Source organism: Maylandia zebra, linkage group LG22 (assembly GCF_041146795.1).
Source record: "Maylandia zebra isolate NMK-2024a linkage group LG22, Mzebra_GT3a, whole genome shotgun sequence".
Lineage (NCBI taxonomy): Eukaryota > Metazoa > Chordata > Actinopteri > Cichliformes > Cichlidae > Maylandia > Maylandia zebra.
Window position 1 is genome coordinate 21,575,518 of NC_135187.1, and position 24,722 is coordinate 21,600,239.

The following is a 24,722-nucleotide window of genomic DNA, read 5'->3' on the forward strand; positions in this document are numbered from 1 at the left end:
TATACTCATGTGTGCGTGTGCTTCTGGGTGCAAGCAAGTGTTAATAATGCAGGGCTGTTGATAACACTGAATGATTGATTACAGGGAGGTCATGCAGATCTCATGCAAGATCTCACAGAGCAAATCCTGGCAGCATCATGCCATCTCATTGTGCCCTGTCTGTGCGTGCAGCACACTATCTCTTTAACAGAGTGAGTAACACATCTATATGATGCCTTATTGATGCGGTTTTGTGAATAGCTCCAATGATTTAAGTCTAATTAATGGATCCTGTTACATTAATTTTTAATGTCATTTTGTTCTTGAATTTCACCAAAGATCAAGATTCAAAAACCTCCAGTTTATCTTCTGTCTAGAGATGGCACGATACCACTTTTTTATGTCCGATACCGATACCGATATCATAAATTTGGATATCTGCCGATACCGATATGAATCCGATATAGTGTGTTTTAATCAACAAAACTGTTTTTTTTTTTAAATATCTTGCTGCATTTTGTATAAGTTCATACTCAAGTTTAAAACAACAACTACACTAAAGCTATTCTGTTATACCTGTATGCAAAAAAAAATATTTCATAGTTCAGCAATACTGATCAATCTAATAAACTTAAACCTACACCATCCTCCCTATTCTGGTATTTTAAAGAGTACTTAGCGTAAATATTAAGCAACCTAACTAATAGGGTTCCAACTCCCAGCAACAACAAAAATAAATAAATAAAAAATAGGGAACCACCCCTCACCCTCCACCTCATGATGCTTAATCGACGTAATCAACCTTAATTTGATGCAGTGTGGAAAAAAATGCACAGAAATAAATTATTTTTCAAGAAATATTAAATAGATTCAACATCTTTCTTCAACAAAATTGCAGAATTCACAGATGGTGCCTTCCCAAAGGAAAAAGTACTATAGCTTACTAGGGTATGTTAGACTTAATAGCTACTATATACAGTAATTGACTTCTATTCATTTTACATCAAATTAAAACTTTGGGTGTCAGATAATTATTTATTAAAAGCTAGACATTTTAAATGAGAATAAGAAAGAAAAGTGTGTCTTTGTGCCCCCTTTTCCCTGTTCATGCCCTATCGGCCCCCCTGGCTAAACTTTGCTAGATCCGCCCCTGCACAGTTACCAGCGTCAGCTACGTAGAAAAAGATCCTGGAGTAGAAAGTAATATTAAATAAATTCTAACAACAGCTGATCAAGCTTAAACGTGCTGCTGTTGTTCAGCCGCTGGTTTCCTCTTTCTGGTGCAAAGTGGGCCAAAAACAAACAAGAGACACGGACTCACGACAGAAAAGCCGATCAGCTGATCATTAAGCAGTTTCATGATTGAAGTAGCAGCAGGAGAGGCAGTCGCTCCATATATCGCTTGTTAAGCTTAAGGCAGGCATGCTTTACAAACATTCAGAGATGGACTTACACACTTGCTTTACTTCTCTCGGGGATAACTTTGTCGGAGATGAAATGCCGGGTTGCTAGCGAAGCTCCACATGCTATCCAGACCACCGACAGGTCCCGCATGCCACAGCTGCTCTATCACGTGATGCATACTGCTCCGACGTGCTAACGTTCTGAGGTGAGTTACGGAGTGTTGCAAGTTTTGTGAGGTGCTTTCGTGATATTTAATGGATCGGATTACATTTTTTATTTTTCTCCGATATCCGATCCAGTAATTTAGGTCAGTATCGGACCGATACCGATACATAATATCAGATCGGTCCATCTCTACTTCTGTCCAAAACAACCAATTTAGCTCATCTTCCTCTCTTTAAGCTGTCTTTCTTCTGATTGGCTGCCCCTCACAAACAGAAGCTTTGTTAGCTGGTGGGCAGAGATATCCACTCTCTTTGATGTGAAACTGATCACAGACTGACCTCAGTATTTGAAACTTTGGCCACAATTAATATAAAGAGTGACAGAAAACAGCTAATGGGTTCACTTCAAGATAAATCTGAGATTCTATTAATAGCGCCTGGAGTCGGGGTTTGCAGGTGCCTGTTTTGCCGGAGTGAAGCTTATGCCTTCATGCAAGCTTCCCTCTGCACTTACATGCATGTTAATCTACGCGCTTGAACACTTTGCATATTCTTACACCTCTTTCTTCGACACCAGCAGACAGCATTCGGCAGAACACCACACTAAAGTCGTGACAAGAGCGTGCACAGCTCTCTCTCCTCTCCTTTCCTTCCTCCTCGCTGCAGGGAGCCGTGAGAGCGCTTGGTTGAGATTTGAAGTGACAGCTGACTGTTGCAAGGGAGGAGAGGCTCCTCTGAGGACCACACAGCTCAGAGAAAGAGAGAGGCATCCCCGTCCTCAAAGCAATTATGTTTCCTTGCATTACAGTTTATTTGCGGTTGCAGTTGTTTCTTTCATATAAAGACCTTGTTTATCCAAGTGCTGTTAGCTAAAAGTAGTGCTGTGTTCCCAATAATTGGGAACACAAAGCTCTTATTTACTCCCTCGCCTAAAGAGCAACCACTGTTGTCAAGCAGAGTAGTATAAATGTATGTAACATTCCCAGGTGTGGCATTGTTAGTGTTGTATGTGCAAAGGCAAAACCTGTTCCTGTGTGAGCCTATTAGTACAGTATGATGTGCCCTTTATAAAGCCTGAATACATTTTTTTTAAATGCAACTAGCTTATATAATTCTGTGTGTTGTTTTTTTTCAGGTGTTTAACACCTACTCCAATGAAGACTATGACCGACGTAATGAGGAGGTGGATCCCGTGGCCTCCTCTGCTGAGTATGAGCTGGAGAAGAGGGTGGAGAAACTGGAGCTCTTCCCTGTGGAGCTAGAGAAAGGTGGGGAAAAATCTAAGAAAATCCTAATGAAGATGGGATCCTGTCAGCTACTTATCATACCCAACAGACAGAACCACCCACACAGGATGTCTTTGTTTTTTGCTTTCTTCTGTACTTTCCTAATTTTTTTCCTTCACGTTTCCTTCATCCCCTTCCCATAGATCATGCCTTAAAGTTTAAATCTCTCCCTCAACCATTAGCAGTATTTTGTTATTATTATTATTGTTGTTAGATGTTACAAAGAGATAATTCACAAATTGCAATTTGACTTAGATTATCCCAAAAAGCAAGGGTTGCTTAATTCATCCTAATTCCCTAGACGTGACACTGCATGTTTTCCACTTGTCTTGTTCTGGACTAAAATTCATTTACACCCAGGATCTAAAATACACTGACTTTACGTTGTGGGACACCACAATCTACTCTCTGTTATGTAACACTAACAGCATTTGAATTATTAACACAGGACAGGGATGAATGAAGGGCATTTCTCCTCCATTTTTCACATTCTTGTAAAAATTGTTTCATGTCTTGGAGGTTGACGTCTCCTTATTCTTTCAGTTAATACTGAACATATTCACATATTCTGTCATATTCCACAATATGGTTGACATTGTTAACAGAAGTCATTTTGGGTTTGATTGACTGGATCTTTGGACACTTATGAAAATGCAGAGAATGACACTTGAAATTTGTGGGGTTTTGTGTTTCCAGATGAAGACGGCCTGGGGATCAGTATCATCGGGATGGGTGTTGGTGCTGATGCAGGCCTGGAGAAACTGGGCATCTTTGTTAAGACTGTCATTGAGGGTGGAGCTGCGGAGAGAGATAGCAGGTGGGTGCTGCTTTCCTGCTGGATATCACACATTTCTTTCAGTCTAAAAGTGGGTCTGGAGACAACAAATAACATGCACGTAGGATTAAACTTGCATATGTTGTGCAAAAAGTATATAAATGTAGTCCCTCCACAGGAATAAATTTCCATAGATGTTTTTTTCCCCCAGCACCACTCCACCATATTGTCTCGCTCGGTCTTACATGCGCAGTCACACTCTATATCTCTCAGATTTAACAGCAGGGGTTCGGATTATATCCACCGAGAGAGGCACAGTCTTACACAGGTCTGTACCTGTGTAGGTGTGTGTGTAGGTGTGACGGAGTCGTTACATTAAATTATATTTCTTTTTCTCTGCAGAGTTTCTCTGCAGAAAAGCGCTGATTTTTAAAGTCTCTGTTTTTATTTATGTCCTTGGATGTTTTACAGTATTGCATTGTGTGTTTTTGTGCATTATGAAAAGTGTAAACAGCGCAGAGTTAGCAATGAGTCAGAGATGGAGGAGATGACAGCTCCTCAGCTGACAGACTGGCCTCTTGAGCTGTCACCTTCCACCTATTAGTTTGTTTGTGTGGTTCAGGTTCCCCATAAACAGAAACTGCTCCTCACAATGCAGTTTGAAGCTAGTGAGCTCTTCATAGAAAACAAGCCTAATGCAGCAGGGCTGTTTGCACTAGGTGTTTACTCCTGGGATTTATTCTTATGGCAGAAATTCTGAGGAACATGACAGTGAGATTAGTTAAAATGTAACCAGCAGAGCGACGGAGAAAAGCAGCGGCAGAAAGGAAGCAGCTCCTTCGAAAGTGAGAAAAGTTGATCTGTTCTAAGATGACAGTTTCACTGACTCCAAAAAGCCTAATTTCCCATGGTGAGTGGGAGAAGTGAGAGAAGTTGAAAAGATCAGAGGAACACTGTGCTGAAGCTCGAGTTCACATTTGTGTGACTGTAGAGTTGAGCCTGTTTCTTTTTTTTTCTTTAGTGGAAAAAAAGTTTTTAGTTTAGTTTCATTTTTACAACAATGCTGTAGAAGCTGTTGAGCGTGCTCCTCCGTGTGCTTGTTTAGATTTTTAGCGATGCAGCGTGGCTGTAGGCATGGCGACAATAAAAACCAACCTCTAATCTAATAGCTGCCTTGAAATGATGTATTCTGAAAAATGTATTTATGGTCACCAAAGAATGAAGTCTGCTTTGTGTTCAGAGGTAATTAACATTAACACATGTGCACTACTGTGTAATGCAAATTTGGTGATCATTACACAGCAGAGGACAGCCACTGTTGCTATTTCATGAATATTTTTAACATCAAGTTTTTGTGATGAGACGCTACATGACAAAAATGTTGTTCATGGACTGTTCAGCTTTTGAGATTTGGGGGTTATTTTTCTTTAGTAACATGTCTGCCTTCAGACTCATGTAATGAAATACAATAAAATACAAAAATACACATTTAGGTTGATATTTTACCACTTTACCTGCTGGACATTGATGCAACATTTGCATGTTAAACATGTTTAAAGTGCTTAACATGCATATCTAAACATAAAATCTCAGAACACTTAAAATATTAACAAACTGACTTAATATAAGTGAAGATATTGGTGAAGTTTAATAGTTTCATAGTGATATTTGTAGTTTAGTGGTGAAATGGACATCTGCACTTAATATAAAGACTGAATAAAAGAAAAGAAAAAGGAAAAAAGAAATATTCACAAATCAAATATCTTTTTACAGCTGGCTTTAAAACAGCCAGAGTGCTGTGCATATTTAAGTAATGCATTCACATTTACATAACGCTCTTCTGTTCTTACTGACCATTCAAACTTTCATTTTAACCATACATACAGCACTTTATGGCCAATTTAGAATCAGCAATTACCCCAACACGCATGTCCTCAGACTGTGGGAGGAAGCCAATGTACTAAGTTTTTATTATACTTCAAGTGAATGAATGCTTCCAACATTATATTGCATCATTAGTGTCTTTATTAGAGATGGAAACACAGCTGTTCTTTATTGTGAATCTGCAGTTCTGGCTGTGGCCTCATGATGGATTTCACAATAGACCATGATCACAGTATTAGAGAAATAAACTGTACACTTGAGATGTTAGTGTCATGGCGGCAAAAAGTAATCAGTAATTTTTGCATGCTCACTTATTCGTGCACACACACACACACAGATATACACAGGGAGAGAAGGGAGGAGTCACTATCCAGAATGTGATTTCCTTGAGTCATTACCCTCCCTGCCACAGGGCTCTGTCTTTGCTGAGTCTGACTTAATGGTCTAATGTGCAGGAGCGCATTCACTCTCAGGCAGACAGAATGACTTGGCTGTGGCTCGATGTCTCGCCTGTGTGTGTGTGTGTGTGTGAGATAGGGGACATGAGGGTGATAGGATGTGTAATTCGGTGTATGTACATTAACTGACAAGGTCCTTTGTTGGCAGTTTTTTGTCTTTCCTGCTGCCTTTGTTTGGAAGTTGTATACCGACTAGGCTCGACCACATACAGCCACATTTGGATGGTAGCATCTATGAAGGTCAGAGAAGCATCTGGACCGCTGACAGACAACCAGCCTGCTGTCTGTCTACCTGTCAGGCCCACGTGTCTCTATACATCCCTGTGACATCTGTGATTGATGCGTCAGCTGTCACAGACATACTAAATTCTGCTCGGCAGCTGGTGTTATGTTGTAACAGACTGGGAGAAGGAGCTGCAGTTTTATATGAAGCCATCAAACACCTCTTCATTTTGATATTATTGTTGCGGTAAATAAAAAGGAAACAGTGCAGAGGATGCATTTGTAGGTAGCTAGTGATTTTGACCATTGTTAAATAGTCTTAGCTACTGTGGCTCTCTCCAGTTTATGAAATTGTAATTGTAGATCACTTGAGAACTCTTTTATCTTTGAGTTTTATTGCTTTTAAATTGAACCTATGGGGGTAGTTCATTCATACAAATCAAGAAAAATCGAGTTAAGAGACCTTCATCTCATCTGCCCATTCTATTTGATAAAAATGTGAGAAATGTACAAGTTTAAAGTTTTCAAGCTTGTGTTCATAAGTATCGAGGAGATGGGCCTTCTTGCACTCTGTTTTGGACCAAATAAAAAACCAAATTGCTGTTGAAGAAGAGAATAATGTGTCTCTTGTGGCTTCCAGCAATTAATTATTAGCACAATTCACTGTTTTGTTGAAAATAATGAGAGCTAGCTTTTGTTTTATTTATATGTTGAAGCAGTTACTCAAAATCCAGATTCAAAATCCCTCTGCATCTTTTTTTTCAGTACAAATGTTCATGCAAATTTAAATTGAATATTCAACAAGGCTGTCTGTTTTAAGCAATTTGTTCGCAGTTCCCCTGAATCCTGTATACTCAAGTCTTATCAGGAGTTTCATTTTAGGTCAAGAACTTAGGCGACCTCCCGTCATGTCCAGAGCAGAGCACAAATACCGGATGTATTGTAGCCGAGGGCCAAAGGCGTCCATGTCCCCATTAGCCCTCATAGTTTGTTTTGAGTCTCATCTCCTCTGTCTCCTTGTTACACAGTAGTCTGGAGCTATTGCACTGGAAATTTGTGACCCCAGAAAGTTTTCCGCTGTTGTAGTTCTATAAATTATGTGAACATGAATGATACGCCAGCGTGTTCGTGACTTTGTGCATCTTTTAGCCTTTGGACCACAATCATTTTCGAATGCAGAAGCCCAGCGTGAGGTCATATGTGCATGCAGATTTCAGCTTATATGTATGCACAGTAAAAGTAAAACGCAGACATTTATTCCTGATGTCTATACTATTGATATATATTTTATTTGCTCCTGCACAGTTGGTGTTGGAGCACCTATAATTTCATTGTACATGTACAATGACAATAGAGGGCTATTGTGTTCTATTCTATTCTATTCATTTATTTTATAATTACATGTTTATTACTATCTTATCTTAAGTGCTGAAAGATTCTTCTTCTTGCATTTGCCAGAATCAAAGTGAATGACCAGATCGTGGAGGTGGATGGGACCAGTTTGGTGGGCGTCACTCAGAGCTTTGCTGCCTCAGTCCTCAGGAACACATCAGGAGTCGTCCGGTAATACACACATGCAACCATAAACTATAATGCAGTCTAATGCAAAAAAGTATTGGGAACAGGACATAGTAATGCTGGAGTGATAACTCCATTAGAATTCAAATTTTGAGAGTTGAATTGTGAAAATCAGTTGTAACAGTACAGCAGGATTTCAGGAAAGTGTGTCAAGCCGCTGTCAGCTCCAAAATCCACGACTACTATTATACAGTCAGAGTTATTTTACAGCTCCCTAAAAGCGCTAAAGCGTTCTTTATATTTAGTGATGGTCTCACTAGCCGCAGGAAGAGTATCAATGCAGTTAGTCCAGCTATTATGTTGCAAAAGTCCTACTTAGTGAGAAATACCTTAACATTACATGACGAGCTGTTTTTGACAGGGTCTGCTAACAGCACTGGGAAGCAGAGGAAGTACTCGCACACATAGAGATGTGAAAGAGAAGGCTGCGTTTAGTTGATTCTCGCTCTTGTCTGTCCTGTTTATTGACAGGCTTTCGTTTTTATTTCTCTCTCTCTGGATTCTCGCCATTGTGTGTTATTGAGGATGTTCTCCACTCTTTTCATTCTGACACTTTTTCACCATTTCTTCTTCAGTCATCTCGGGAGAAGTGTGCGAGTTTATTTTCAGACCTCGACCTTGCTGGTGTAGAGCCCTCCATTCTTTGTCATGGATCTATATTCATATTATGCTTGAACTCACCTGTGGAAAGACAGATAGCTGTGTGGGAACTACAGTGTCTGATGAAAAGCTGAAGGCTGAACAAAGAGATATCCAAAATAATCAAAAGTGTTGGACAGATGATGTTTGCTGAAATAATATTGACAGTGGAGATTTTCCAGGATGTGGCTGTACAGATGAGACAGCCTTGAAAACGCCGACGTATATCATCTGTCCACCTCGCAAATATAAAGAAATAGTTATGACAAGTCTAAAAACTGAAATACACTGACGTACTTGTAAGATATATAAATGTTGTAGTCCAGTATATGAACATTAAACTCTGACAGTGTTTACAGGAAATATAATGATAAATCTCACTCCTCGCTGTTATTTCTTCCAACAAATTATCACTCCTCCTGCCCTCTCTTCACTGTCACTCTTTCAGTCTTCATCCATCAAGTCTCACTCACTCCACCCCCTCCTCCTCCTCTGTAAATCCTTCTCTCACTCCGTCTGATCACCAGGGGTTTTATGGCCAACTGTCCTACATTTGCCATTTTGCTATATTTACCCCGGCTTCCAGCAGCAAATCATCCAGGTTTAGAGGTGATCCCAGGATCTTTTAAAAACGTGCTGCCAAGACCCCATCACAGACAGGAAACTGTTCCCAAAATACATGAAACATTGGAAAATGGCTTTAGCACATAATAGATAGCATTAGATAAAAAGAATAAGGACATCTGTGTTTGATTGATTACGGTATTTATTTGTCACAACAATGATTCTTGGCATTATGCAACCCTGATACGCAACTCTCACGCACAAATGCATCAATGCATCAGAATTATTGTCAAGAAGCACTGTTACAACAAACAAATACGAGTTGAGGAAACAAAATTTCTTATTTTTTGTTAAGTTGAAGTTAATATTTTGTATTGATTAACTGTTTTACAGAGCTTTGGAAGAAGCATTTAAATACTCTGAGTAAAAGTGGCAATGTTACAGTGTAAACATGTTCTTCAAGAAGAAGTCAAGTACACAAAATACTACTTAAATAAAAGTTAAAAAGTGTCATACTATCTATGCCTTTTATCCGTAGCTCATTAAGCGTTCTTATCTTCTGTTACTGGAGTGTATTTGAGTTATTGTTTTAGAGTACATCACTTTGATAATGCATCTTGAGCTAATGTAGTTGCTTTATTCTTTGCTGTGGGTCTAATTCTATAACGAGATATCATAATTTATCAGTATTTATTCTGCTAAATAATTAGTAACTAAAGCTTTAAAATAATGTAACAGTAACTGCCCCCAAACTTTAGTGGAGCAGAAGTAAAAAGAAGCATTTCAAAGTATTTAATCGAAGTAAATACACATCATAGTTATACTTAAGTGCAGTACTTGAGTAAGTGTATTTTTTGCATTCCACTATCAGACTTAATCATGCTCTAAATTGAACTCAGATTAACTTGCAGTAGATACATTAGATAGCATGTCTCCAACACGGCTGACCAGTCATATCTGGTATGTGTGAACCTGTGCTGACATCCTCAAACGGCTGTCAACCCAGTGCTGCTTAATGCTCAAGACGTGTGTCCTGCATTGCTTCTCCAAGCATCACTTTCTGCATCCTTGCCACGTCTCTATTAATTGGAGTAAATGGAATAAATCAGTGGTGTCTGCAGCTGAGCTGATCCTGCACAGCATCCTGTGTGGCAGTCCCAGATCTTAAGGAGAAACTACGACAGGCTCCCCATGCGTGAGCGGAAAGGCTCTTTTCAGGTCAGCTACTCTTCAGACCTCCCTGCTGTCCAAAGGCTTCCTACAGTAGAGTACTTAGCTTAACCCCTCCAACCCCCCTTCTTTTTCTACTTACTGTGTGTCCTGGCCCTCAGTTGTTCCTTCACATGTAGATCAAATACGCCTCTCTGCTGGAGCGTAAGGCTTTCTCTACATCCCCTTTAGAAATATATAAAAGAGCTCTCGGGAGATGAATTCACTTGATTAGACCCCATCTCCGATCCACTCTCGCTCTCTTTTTCTGTTTTCTTCTCTCTCTCACACACACACACGCGCACACACAATAGCTCGGGCCTCGCTCACACATACACATAGTTACAGGGACCCTGCAGGGTGAGCCACAAAAATCCCCTTACTTGATTGCTCGGCTTCGTTGGTGTTACGAGGAGAATAAATTGGCGATTGCGTTATAAATTTTCTTTTGAGTTGCAGAACTATTATTTGCTTTAAGTTTTTACATTTTGAGCAGAAGCGTGATGAGAGAGATGAGCATCTTTTTGCTTTGTTATCCCCTTATTTGTAGCTCTAATTTGTACTCTCAGTGCTCCCTCTCCCTGTAATATAGACAAACACAAATCTATAAGCAATCTTTAGCTCCTGCTCTTTGTCATCATCGGCATCTTTAGCTGTATTTTAATGTGATATTTTCTGTGTTTGTTTGCATGCGTAACTGCTGGTCTTCTCTGTTTAGTTCTCTGCCAGCTTAATAACAGGCTGCCTGGCCGAGCTGACTGTCGCCTCACATTATTATGCGTGTCCTGTCTCCCAGGCCTGCCCACTACGTCAGCACATATCGCTGCCATTGCTATGTGGCTGTGGGCCTCTGTTTTGCTCTCTGCGTTACTGTTGTGTTCATTTCCTTGCATAAATACACATCACAACAAGAAAGATGGACAAAAAATGAATTTAAAGTTGTTTTCCTCTTCTGTATGATTTTGTAAAAAGGTGCATGTCAGGCTACATTATTAGGTTAAATCATAAGTTCCAGAGAGGTTTGTAGTTACGTTGTAGGTTATGATGTAGATGAAGTATAAATCGAGTGTCAGACAAATGTCAAACCCTTTAAAATATTAAAAATGAAAAATATTCGTTTTTGTCAGATGCTACATTTACGATTAAACCCTTTATATCGAGTGTCTAAAGAAAATAAATCTGATAACTCACAGTGTGAAAGGTCGTGGTTTTGTAATTATAATATTCATACTTGTAATTACAAGATAAATTATTTAACAAATTCAAATAGTCATGTGGTAACTAAAGCTGGCCGATATTGGTCCATATTAGTTGCTTGCCGATCTGTTAATATTTAGTAAGTAAAAGAAGACGTGAGAAACACCCTTCAAACATGTTTTGATGTTTCATTGTTTGTCCACCAGAGGGCGCTGCAACTTCCCTGCTGTGTTTTAAATGCTAAAGACGCAACAATGTGATCCAGGCTTCCATCCATCCAACATCGGCCGACATATCGCAATATCAGCATTTTTAAATCACCAAATATCAATCCTATATCTTTTAGGCTCTACTGTCATGTTGTGTAATCCCGTGCTGGCCGCCTCTGTGTCTGTAGGTCAACAGTGCCTCTTGTTGCCTCTATATTGTAATATATCTATATCACTAAAGCACTTCTGGATGGATGCAAACTGCATTTCGTTGCCCTGTACCTGTGCATATGCAATGACAATAAAGTTGAATTCTATTCTATTCTATTCTATTCTATTCTATTCTATTCTATTGTTGTCACAGGTTTGTGATCGGCCGGGAGCGTCCAGGTCAGCAGAGTGAGGTGGCCACGCTCATCCAGCAGACCCTGGAGCAGGAAAGGAGACAGAGAGAACTACTAGAGCAGCAGTACGCCCACTATGACGCCGATGATGATGAGGTATTGACCATACGCAACCCTGGCCACTGCCCTGGGTGTCCTCTACAGTGCATTTGAGACTTTGTGAATGATAGTCTGAATATGCAAAGGTGCAGCCAGGGTAAGATGCCAGCCTCTTAATATGAGGAACATTATCTTAATAAATCTCATTATATCTGCATGTATTTGAGGTTCATTTGCTAACACATTTCTCTACATGACACCGTAGTGAGAAAATGAGGCTTCTGGTTGTCACTTAATGCAAATAAGCTCCTTTCTCCTTCCAATGGGCTGGAAGTTATAGCTTATTAGCTTCATAAAACTGAGTGACAGTAGGCTTTGATGCTGACACACAGAACAGCCTCTCTCTCTCAGCCACACATACTAAGAGCCATGCGAGAGTTGGTCCTCGAAAGCATCACTCAGCATTTCTTTCTGATTCTGCTGCTTACTTGCTTGTTTAATCCACCAAACACTGAGCTCAGGGGCCTTCATATCTTTGAGTATGTGTGTGTGTGTGTTCATGTAGACACTCTTACACTGTGTATACACAAGACATAACACAGTGTAGTAACATAAATCAATACCAAGTGTTTCCTCACTTACATACACAGAAACAGCCGCACTCATGCGTAGATATACATGCAGACAAACACTACCAGACATCTTTCACTGTTTTCATCAGTGCTCTTTGAAGCTTTTCATTTCCCTGCAGACGGTGGATTGAGAGCACTCTTCATGCTTAAGAAACTCTTTTCCAGGCTCTGAATGCTGATACTACATGTCAGCACTGCCTAAGCTCCTACAGAGTGTTAAGGCTCAAATGTAATGTAAGATTTCAATGTTGAAAAAGAAAATAAACACTTTAAGGGCTTTTTTCCCTTACAGATCCCCACATGGACATATAAACATAAGAATGGTGATTATATTAAATTTGTTAATCCATACATCGATTAGAGCCTGCTGTAAAATGAATCAAAATCAGCCTCTGTGGAGCACTAAGGCATCCATAACTTGCTGCTGATAGGATAAACGGTTGCAAAAGGATTACAAAGATGCGTGTGGCAGTAAAAAGAGCTCATCAATATTAAAATCTTTATAAATATTAGAAAGAGTCATTGGGTGGGTGGGAGTTATTTCTCAATCTGAGGGCTGCAACAGAGTCTTCAGCTCTTTATTGGTGCTTAGAATCAGATCCCAAGAGGAAGGAGGAGTGCATTTAACAACAGACATGCAGCAGACACATGCATGCCCATCTGTTAACAGTTAAATGGAAGCATAGCCCACAAGTCTTATATTCAACCTTTGGTCCTCTAAATAATCTCATGCAATCTTTGTCATGTTCAACATAATAAATAATAGTGACAGAAAGACAAATAATTCAGTTATCAAAGTTAACAGTATAGTAGTATGTGCTAAAACAATAATAATAATAAGGGTGGAGCTGGAGGATTACTGTTACAGCAGCCAAAAAAATAAACACAACATATAAAGTAGAAGAGCTTAGTATTATAAATACATTAATAATTAAAAAATAATAGAATAGCAATAATAATAAAATGAAGCAATAAAGTAATAATAAGTTTGCAAAATTGTGCTAAAGATGGAGTTGAATTAAATATAATAGGTTAAGCTTAATGAGTAGAAACATAAATAAAATAAATACTGATGTCGTGGTGTGAGGCAGGAAAGATCTCCTGTGGCTGTCAAAACTGCTTCCAGTCAAAGGTGCATCACATGCTGGGCACCCTCAAAAAGGATTGTCTTTATACATTCAGTAGGAGGAAGTTATACTGTGCAGATGACGGTGCTCTTGTGTGTTTAATGGTCAACTCCACCATCTGTAAATGGTAGCTTAATGTATGTAGATGGCACTGTTTTAACAACCGAGCCTGTTATGGAAATGGGACCATTCGATTGCGATGCATGTGACTGAATCAGGCCTGAGCCCTGCTATCTGGGAGATAGTTGGAGGGATGTGCAGGGAAAGATGAGGAGAAGATGTAGGGCACAGTAATGAGTAGAGCTGAGAGCAGAGGCACAGAAGTGTGTACGTGTGCATGTGGAGCGCGGGTACAAAGACAAGTGTACAAATATTTTCTGTATTTCATTACACAACTGATGATGGAAACTCACAGTATAAGCTAATTGTTGCATATCAAGCCTTTATCATTTCTGAATCATATGGAGATTATAAAATGTATTTGTGATGAGAAAGCAAATTTGCAGGGGGTAAAAGTAAAAGTAAGCTGCAGATGTTTCATGGAGCAGCTTCACTGGAAGTGTTCGAGTCTGTTGGTCATCAGCCAAAGACTGAATCAACAAATCCATTTGGGCCCAGTGCTTAATGGTTTTTGCCAATACTCATTATACAGTGTTTTGGGCATCAGAGAAGAGAAAAACTGCCTTGAATACATGCAGTGTAATGGCCTACATAAATATTTTTCATTTAAGTACTACTAAAAGCTGCAGTAATAAGTTGTTTCCGGTGACTTTCATTAGTCTCTTCATTTCTGAGAAACCCCGGCCTTCTCAGTCGTAGCGTTAGCCCCGCTGGATGCTCATACCTCACTAGTTTTGACATGTGACCTTGTTGCACTTGAGGCAAGATGGTGAGTAATTAAAAAAAAAAAAAAAACCCCAAACAGGGACAGATTTTGTCAGCATAACTTATCTGATGGCTTACTTTTAAAGAAATTATAATTTCAGCTCACCAGGCTGTCAAACTGATTTATTTCACACAAAGTTTAGGCATGGTTACCTAAATCTTATGTAACCGGCAGCATTAAAATAGCATTACTTATGTAAAGTAGCAGGTGAAGCGAGGACGGCTTCAACAACATGCTTAAGAGTTTCGGGTAGTCAGACGAAAGAAGATGGAAAGGATGTAAAAGGTGACAAATACAAGGCTGTAACCACCAGAGCATTGCTGGCGAGACCAAATCTAGGTTTGGGTGTCTTGTGTCTTCTACTTGTAATGAAAAGTAAATAAAAGCAACTGCTTTCTGCAGAAATTACTGGCAGGGGCAGTTTGATCATAGTTGAATCCAAGGGGGGATGTATCCCCTCCAACATGATTACAGCCTTGGATAATTAAATGTCACAGTTGGAGCCTGACAGGTTATCTGTTTTGTCCGTTTAGGCTATTCTGCAGCCTGTTAACTTCTCACTGGAGGGTGAATGCTAATAGCTGTATTGGCTTCACTGTAGGAGTGGCTAATTGCCTGTTCAGTTAGTCATTTCACCTCAGATACCGCTGCTGCGTTCGCACTGTACTTAAAGTGACATCTGTCACACATTTCACTGGTTTTGTGCGAGTTTGTATAGATATCAACCTTGACTAAAGTTTGTAGAAGTTCTGCTGGCTCTTTCCTGCTGTGCCTGCAGACTTGTGATGACAGCATGCAAATAAATGTCACTTTTACAAGACCCCGGGGACCCTTTACTAATATAAAACCTCTGTCATTTAAAAATGAATGACAGACAGACTGAAAACCAACCTTGGTTGCTTCTATTTATTCTTCATAAATGTGATAATATTAACCATCTGTGCTTTACAGTAAAGATTAAAAAATAGTGTGTGTGCTACTTGGATTTATATTTTGTGCTCTGTTTTAAATATTCATGCAGATAATTGTCTCCACGTGTGATTTTACATTTCCTCCTAAAGCAGACGGGAGAATACGCCACAGACGAGGAGGAGGCAGGAACAACAGTGGCGGGAGGAGAGAAGAGCATCGAAGTGTTTGACTTACCGGAGACGGAGGATATCTTGTCTCCGTCGGAGCTGGACGCCACTAAACTCTACCAGAAGTTCAGAGAGGTAACCTGAAACGCCGCTGAGTCTTGATTACATAACTGATGGGAGCCTACAGCATTTTTCTCTGTCAGTGGTTTGAAGCGTACATTGCAAATACACCCGCAAAGCCACCAGAATTGCTTAGCTACTGAAAAAAGGTAATTAAATTTAACAACAGAAGAGACAAACACAATAGAGCCTCTGCTTAACTTGGCAAAATGATGCTTTTGTTAAGATCTGCGATCCGCTTACCCTCCCTAATTGCTAATCTGAATGATTAGAGGTGTGAACACAAAGTGATGTAAGTCCTCATTACACCTAATTGCCCGTGTTTTTAGTCGAAACTCCCAGAATAAGAATGAGAGTGAACACCATAAAGCTGGTTTTGAACCAGATCTTGGCAGCGCTTCACACACTGGGTTCCTCAGAATAGAAGCTCTCTTTGTTGAACCTCTGCTACCTTCGCTAACAGTGAACTCACTTTGAAGATTACAGCAATGAAACAGAACATAAATTTACTGACAGTTAACTCATTTATGCTTTAATGCTGCTAAAAAGCTGGTAATATCGATCTCGCGCTCCAACACCGTTACCATCAGCGCTGTGGCACCACCGGCCTTCCACAATTGCTGTATGACACATTTAACAAATGGCTCCAGCTGCACTGCAGGCACTGCAGTGGATATCGAGTGAAAATATAATGTACTCCCTGGGCTCAGGGTGTGTGCTTTTACTCCATTTTGTCATTTTCTCTGCTTCTTGACCTCTCTCCCATAGTTCAGCTTTTCCCTTTCATTCTTAAACGCCTCTGTTTTTGGAGTCTTTTAGGAAGCAGTTGACTATGGGGCTGTCAGGCTTTTGTAAATGACAGAGAGAAAATGTGATGATACAAGATGCTGTTTGAAACAGCAATGATTAATTGTGCTATGAAAAAAATTGGCACGACCAAACTTGTGATGGCGTTGCTTTAAAACGGTCTCAGGTCTGCAACCATCTGCAGTCAGCTGTGACTTTAATGATGACAAAAAATGTTGATAAGAAACAGTCAGTTTCTGATTGAATTGAGTCGAATGGTTAAAGTTTGCAATTGTTGCAATCTTTCACTGATAATATGATGATTAATTGAGATAAATTGTCACTGTCTACATAGATTGACCCACATTGTAAATCTGTATTTATAATTTAGGCAGCAATTATTTTTAAACCTTCACCAATTTTTCTCATCTGACTGCAGTCAGTCAGAGTCCGAGTGCAGTGTATTCGCTTTGTGATCCACAGAGGTTGACGGTGTCGCGCGCTCACCCTCTGCAAACTACTCCTAAATGAAAAAGAAAATCTGCGCTATCACTGAGACACCACCACATTTTTTTTTGGTCTCAAGGAAGTTGCTGTCCTATTTTTACTCCAGTGTGAGTGAGCGATAAGTAAATTATCTATCAGATGTCCACTGATTTGTAGACACAGCCAAATATTCTCCCCCAGTTTTAGTCAAACCTCTTTAAAAAAAGGGGAGGATGACTCTTTATATTAGAAAATGAAAGCTCTGCAAAAATGTAACGCTCTGCAGGTCTAACACAGTCATTATCCCAACATGTACCCACTTTAGTCAGTCATTTCTTTTCCTTTGTTCCCTCTTAGACTTGCTGCATCACTGAGCTTTATTCAGACTCACTAGGTCCAAGGATTTCTAGAAGTTGTTAGAAGATGTTATGCAGAAGCAGATTAACTTTTGCACCAAAAGATTGGAACCTCGAAAGCTACACAACTACCTCTTGCTATTTTTGCACATGCACCAGAGCCCTGAAGTTTTCTTGGAGTTACACAGTAGCCGTGTGTTTAAGAACACACGTCGAACACCTGTCAGTCTCCTAATAAATAAGCTGTGTGATGTTGGATTGCACTGACGTGTGAACAGAACAGCTCATATCCTCTTGCATTCACTACTAGTGAGTGTGCATCATGCACTGCCTCCTATCCAGGCAGCTCCCTCTTCTCAGCCTCACAGAGTATTTCTAGCACTGCCACCTACTTCCTGCCGTGTGTGACATGTGAGAAAGGAGAAGTGTGAAAAATATCCTGATGTGATTCTACCAAAATTATTTGAAGTTGTGTGAAAACTTCTTAACTTGCGCTACTGAAACTTCACAGTAACTTTTGGTAAACTTTAAAGTGAATTTTTAAACAGAAGCAGAACTGTTGGTATTGTAACTAATTTCTGCCACTGGAGGTACATCAGCTCACACAGAGATAGTGAATGATTGCAACAAAGAAACACTTTTTCAGTATATACATATAAGAATTTGATATTTGCTTTCAAACATAATGAAAGAAGAATTTTTCAGGAGGAGTAATTAGAAAAAAGTATGAGTATCAGTATTAGTACTTTAAAAAAGTTCGGCCAGTGCTCTGTGTGTCACGCCTCTACTTTTCTCTCAGAGCTTTCACTTGTTTCCATATCCTGCTCTCTCTCTCTGCATCTCCTCTTCTCCTGTTTATGTCTGCTCAGTCATTATCTAACTTCCTGTCTGCCTCTAATGGACCACCCATATACACTTGTACATCTAACTAACACCTAAGTTTCTTAGATTTTTTTTTTGTAGTTTAGTTTTAGTTTTAACATTGCATTAAAAATGCAAAACGTTATTCCATGTTAGAAAATGTATGACTTTTTTTTCCCTTTATGGCTTCTTTAAACTACTTAGCAATTCATGCATCCCTCAGCTTTCCTTGCCTCTCCTCTGAGAGTGCATGTCAGTGCTGGAGCTGGGACGCTGTCAGGGGGAGGACAGAGTCGGCTGCCTCTGTCCATCACGCTGTATCGACGGCACAGAGAGCCTGCTCAGCCATCCATTTGATTCTTGACCGCCCTCTCTTTTCTCTCCTGTTTTCTTTTTTTCTCCTCCTCTGCTACCAACAGCTCCAAATCAAACACACGGTGACCGAGGCCGAGATCCAGAAACTGAAAAACAAGGTAAGGGATTAAAACCGTCTCTGGGCAATCAGGCGACTGGTTGTGGGTGTGTTTTGTCAGTGTTTACATGATTTTTAAATCAATGTGAGACTTGGGTCAGGATAGCCGGTGAGCAGCGGTTCAAGCTTGGTGGAAATGTTTGGGAGATAAACTTTGGTGTTATAAGCGAGAGATGTTTTACAGAAACAATCCACAGCTAAAATACTTTAAATACACTTTATACAACTATTGAAGGTAGTGTTGTCTCTTTGCATGACGCACTCAGTGTTGTCAGGGTCTCTGTGAATGCATTTGTGCCTGCATGCATATAAATAACGGTGTATTATTCATATGCAGTTTGATCAAAGTGGTGCCTATAAAGCTTTTTCCATGACAGTAACGATGTTCCTTGTGATGCAATTTGTACTCTTAATAAGTCTTTGCTCCAAAAAGGCAGTTTTATTAGCTTTTGCTTGCTGATTTTATAACTGTAGGTTTGATTTTGTCTTACTTTGAGACCTTCAAAACGTCCAACAAGCTCGTGTTTTAACAATTAAAAAACAGTCTATAACTTCTTACTTAATATTGGTTACATATCCTGTTAAAAGTGCCTGTTTTTTGGCATGTGTATATGTGTAATATGTTGTATATATAGTGTTGGACATTATTGGACAATGCTGATTTTGTCCTGCAGCTGGCATCAGTGGAGCGGGAAAAGCAGCGCTGGGAGAAGGAGAAGAGCCAGCTGAAGGCCAGCATCGAGGAGAACAAGGAAAGGATGTTGAAGCTGGAGAGCTACTGGATCGAGGCGCAGACGCTCTGCCACACCGTCAATGAACACCTGAAGGAGGCCCAGGCCCAGTACCAGGCTCTGGAGAAGAAGTACAACAAAGCCAAGAAGCTCATCAAAGACTTCCAGCAGAAGTGAGTGAACTCTGGTTAAACTGATCACATTGGACCTCTCACTGTGTTTATTTTTCTCGGTCATGAAATCTCAGTTACATTAAGCATTGGACCAATGACAGTGTTTTGGGTTCAACTGCTAATACAGTTTGAAAATGTAAGTCTGCTGGACACCGGCAGCAACTTAGGTTACTATAACTAATCATGCACTTTCTAATTAGGGTCATTTATCTGAGCTTACAACATTAGTCCAACTGAAAGAATGCTGAATGTACACAATTTAAAAAAAAATCATTGTAATTTATAGTCACATCTATGAGGTAACTTCAGTGAGGCTATTTATAGTCTTTTATATGATTATATAAATTATATATGATATTATATGATTATATATGATCTTGCAGGTATTTATGATGTCACATACTGGCAATCCCAGGTTCGGTTCACTATTTTCACTCAGTTTCAGATTTTAATGTGCTAATGTGTGCTAGCAGTTAATCAGAAATGATTTATGGAAGCTAGTGCATTGGGAAAACTAAAAACTGAACATCCGAGTGATTAAAAATGGGAAGGAGACAAGAATGTCCTAACAAAGTTTCATAGTTTCAAATTCTATGAATATTGCATATTATGTAAGAAAAAAACATTGATTACTTCTTGAGGGACTGAAATCAGGGCAAAAAAAAGACTTATGTGCGATAAATTTTGTCTAGTTAGCCATACTTCATACAAAATCAGTCTGTTTCCATATGTTACTGTAGCATAACTGAGTCAGAAACCTCTGCCTAGGTGCTTTCATTAAATGTACTCTTCTCAGCTTGCCGAGAGAAGCAACAGCTAAGAAGGAAACCTCACATTTATTATAACACTTCAACTCTTTCAAATGAGTACTTTAGCATTAATCCTACAAACATATGTTTTAATTAAAAAAAAACTTGGATGAATTCCTTTGTTTTTCCTTTTACAGCTACCCTCACTTCTCTCAGTGAACCTGAAAAACAATATCTACCTCATTTCCATCTGTGAGCTGGACCAACTATGTTTCTTTTAAGCCTTATCCCAGTTCAACAGTAAGAACTGTGTTTCCATTTTAATGCAGTGCAGCACTCCCTCCTTTTCTGTGCACTGATTTCAGAACCTCTCCTGCTCAGCTTCAGTGTGACTGGATATAATTGGCTGTGCCCCTGCAGGCCAAATGGAAGCAAAGCGGTGAAACAAACTCTCCATGCTGATCTGTACCTTCGGCCTGGGCTGCAGAGGAGAGAGACTGTGTGCCTTTCATTATGCAAACGTCCTCGCGTGCTCTTTCCTCCTTTGACCTGGAAATTGTTTCTGTCTCCCATCACGGAGGTCTTCAAATCCCCTTAAATGCACCTTTAAGGAGAGAGCATCCATCTGGAGGGGCTTAAAGTGAAAAAACACAGGTGTATCCTTCCTTGTGTCTCTCCCTCACATCCTCAGTGGGAGGACTTAAGATGTGATGAAGAAATGAGACAGGAAAGCAAATAGAGGGGGGTAAAGTAGAGGTAAAAGGGAAAAAAAAGATGCGTGTGTTAACCGGGAACAGCGTGATCGGGGTAAAATGAGTCATTCTGGCATCCTCAAACAGCCTCAACTCCCTTATTACCACAGCTGAGCGAGAGGCAAGGCACTATCACACATGATGAAATGTACACATGCACATATTATAGCTGTATCTTGTTTCCTGTGTTAACACACATCTCCTCTCCCCCGCCTCCTGTTCCTCCAGAGAGGTGGAGTTCATCCAGAAGGAGGATGCAGAGAGGAGGCGGCTGGAGGAGGCTGAGAAAGCTCACCTGGCTGAGATCCAGGGACTGCAAGTCAGGGTAAGCTATCTTTTTTTTTTTTCTATCCACTTTTCATTTTTGCCATAACTGAATAGCTTCCTGCCTTGTAGCTGTTCAGAGTGGGCTTGTAAAATTAAGCTATTTGCCCTTAAATAACATTGAAAATATGCTAATGAGTGACACAGTCTGGCTTTGTGTGAAATTACATTCAAAGCCAATAATCAGCATGGACATAAAGATCTTTAGGAGCACCCCCCTGTGCTTTTTCTGCCACTTGGTGTTTCTTGTAATGTGCTCAGGCCCAGTGGTCACACTTTCTCACATGTCGTACTGCCTCTGCCGCCTCTTGTTTGCCGTTTCACTCTTTTCAATAAAAAGGAAGTGCGACACAAAGATAATCGTGCTGGTGTGAGGTTTAATCATCAACCTTTAGGCCTTTCTTCACAGCTGAATTGTCAATCAAGCCTTTATTTTTTGCATTCGACACTCATTCCTTTACTGGATTTCAAAGGGTAAATAGTCGAGGGTGGCACAGGTAAGAGTTTTGGAAAACAGTAGACTCTTTATACTCTGATACTCCCTCCGTACAACAACACACAGAGTCTCTGTTTAACTACACTGACATACTGGAACAATTGTACTATATGTTCAGATATTTGTACACACTTGGCCAACCCCTGAAACTGATTTCTAGGTCTGTGCTCCTTTGTTCAGCCCCTCATTCATCAAGGATATGAAACAAGCTATTTTAGGTCCACTACCTAAGCCAACTTTCTTCTGATTGGCTGTCCCTTGTAAACAAAAGGTTTGAGCAGCAGAGAGGTGGGGAGGCTTCTGTGTTTACAGCCAGAGCTGTCACTGCATTCCCTTCCCAATTCATGACTCAGGATTTTTTATGGGAAAACCCACTCGATTTGGATTTCCAACGCCGACTATACAATTGAAGATGGTGACAGTCCACATAAACACTGGTAAAACTGTAAAACCTTTCTTTTGTACACTGTTGTGGGCTGCAGTGGCTTATTCCTAGCTAGCTTTCTAAGGAGGAAATCTCCTTTTTCCTTGCTTTTTGTCGCCACTGTGGTATTACTGTGGAACGTGATTAACTCAGGAATTAGCTCCCTCTGAGCTCCAACATCTTCTGAGGTGCCAGAGCTGACCATATTAAGGATGTCCACCCTCAGTGACATCATACAGAACCGAGTCTAGTAAAACCTGCCTGAAACTGAGAGTTTGGAGTAATTTGAAACCTGAGCTTGTAGCTCATAGGGATTACATGCACAGATGCTGACCTCTTCATTTTAAACTTTTGTCATGTTTAATTTAATTGTAACAGTAAATATATGAAAATAAGAAAAAGAATTACAGGTCCACTTTTTTCAGATCAAGTATAAATGTGTTTTCTGATCATCTCAGCATGTCACCAATTGTTCCTGCGCTTTAAAGCAGCTGTTTGACAGGTATATGCCTACAGGTGATTAACATCAACCGGTTGGCCCCTCTCTACAGATTGCAACCTTAGAGTCGGAGCTAATGCAGCTGATGAAGCAGAACGGTATCCAGGTCAACAACAACAACAGCAGCAGTTCTGAGAGGCTCAGCGCTCAACAGCACAGCCCGAGCCGAGCTGCAACACAAGCCAGAGGTCTGTTTATGTGGGAACTGCCCATTATGGAAAAAGTATAATATCTCTATATGTTGTTGTTCTGCTTTTTGTTTGTTTGTTTTTCTTACCAAGAAGCTCAATGTCATTCACATCTGTAAGAATTTTATTGGAATTTAAAGGTGAGCCAAGCAGCTAGCTAACTTAGCTTAGCAGTGGTTTTAATTTATCTTTTGATTAAAACTTTATTTAGTTTTAATCATAATTTACGCATCTAAATTCTTTTCGTTTTAGTCTTTTAAATATCACGAGATTATGATGAGAGATTCTCAACACAGTTTAGCATTTCCGTTTCCTTTACATTAATTGCAAAATGTGTCCGTCTGTCTGCTCTTCTCTTCCTCACAAGTGTTAAAAATTTGTCCCATTTTCATGTGAAACAGGGAGCATGGGTCCTAGTTGTAGCATAAAAACCAAAAACACAACTTAATAAATTCTGATTGGATCTTGTCTCTCCAGACTATTTCCATCTTGTTTTTGTCCCTGTGCATTAATTTTATTTAGTTATTGTCAAAAACTATGATGAAAATCACTGGTCAGTGAAATTAATACTGCTTAGCAGGTGTGGGAGTAGTGGGAGTAAAACCAGAGCTGCTACCAGTCCCTCTAAAGCTCACTAATGAATATGTCATATATTGGTTTGTTTTGTATGAATCAGTAAAAAACTGATAAATTAAAAAAGAAAAGCAATCATGGTGATTATTTGCCTTCTTTATTTACACTTCATTGATTGAACAAAGATCTTAAAATGCTGGTTAGCACATTTTGCTAGCTCTGGCTAGCCGTCGCTCTCTTAGCTTTTGTGCTAAGTTAGCTTGTTTAATGAATCTTGCAGTTTAATGATGATTTTGCTTTTAAAGTACATTAAAAAACATTGCATTATCCAGTTTTTTACTGTTAACTCACACACTCCATTGTAGATAATATAGAAATATCCATTTCATTTTAAAAATCCTCACACTTGAACCTCTGACTCCAGTTTCACTCTGAACTACTGCAAATAAAAACAAACAACTAATCAGTCCTGAGCCCATCTGTCAGGGTTTCTGTCAGGCTTTGTTCTCCTCAAGTCTTTTTAAGCTCCGCTGGCTTCATTTCAGTGGCTGTAACCGTCAGAACAGTAGAAGAAGCACCATATCTGGTGCAGTTCAGCGGATAGCAGAGTGATTGCATCAGCAGTGAGATGAATGATGCAGCCCATGTATGCTATATTAAAACAAGAGGGGCCAAGGGATACGGCTTGAACGGGATATAAAGGAGAGAGCACATGTGGGAGGAGAATACAGGGTCTGCTGAAATTATCTTTTTGAAATTTAAGTGATTCAGTCTTTGTTTCATCTGACAGCATCTCCATGCGCACTCAGGGAATAAGGAGAACGATGATAATTGTCTGCCTAATTAGAAGTGTCGCTCATGGGGGAAGTTTGGACGTTTTAACTGAGTTGATGGGTTTTTTTAATAGGTGTGTTTAATGTGGGTGTCGACACGGGGTCAGGGAAAATTAAGAAGTTTAAAAAAAGTAAAATTTAAAAAACAAACGTCACGGATGGAC

General features: G+C 39.8%; 1 protein-coding gene across 5 annotated transcripts in view; it reads left to right on the forward strand.

Moving 5' to 3' along the window:
* Positions 1-24,722, forward strand: part of ppp1r9a (protein phosphatase 1, regulatory subunit 9A) — a 51,750-nt gene that overhangs the window by 18,030 nt on the left and 8,998 nt on the right. For 3 of the 5 annotated variants that reach the window (XM_012918281.3, XM_004547916.5, XM_012918283.4), the window contains exons 3-11: positions 2,683-2,815; positions 3,530-3,650; positions 7,631-7,735; positions 11,933-12,068; positions 15,718-15,870; positions 18,764-18,817; positions 19,491-19,720; positions 21,450-21,546; positions 23,017-23,152. In XM_012918281.3, the coding sequence (XP_012773735.2) occupies positions 2,683-2,815; positions 3,530-3,650; positions 7,631-7,735; positions 11,933-12,068; positions 15,718-15,870; positions 18,764-18,817; positions 19,491-19,720; positions 21,450-21,546; positions 23,017-23,152 (1,165 nt within the window). The remainder of the gene's footprint in view (positions 1-2,682; positions 2,816-3,529; positions 3,651-7,630; positions 7,736-11,932; positions 12,069-15,717; positions 15,871-18,763; positions 18,818-19,490; positions 19,721-21,449; positions 21,547-23,016; positions 23,153-24,722) is intronic. The other 2 variants (XM_004547917.5, XM_004547918.5) reach the window with 1 other exon arrangement.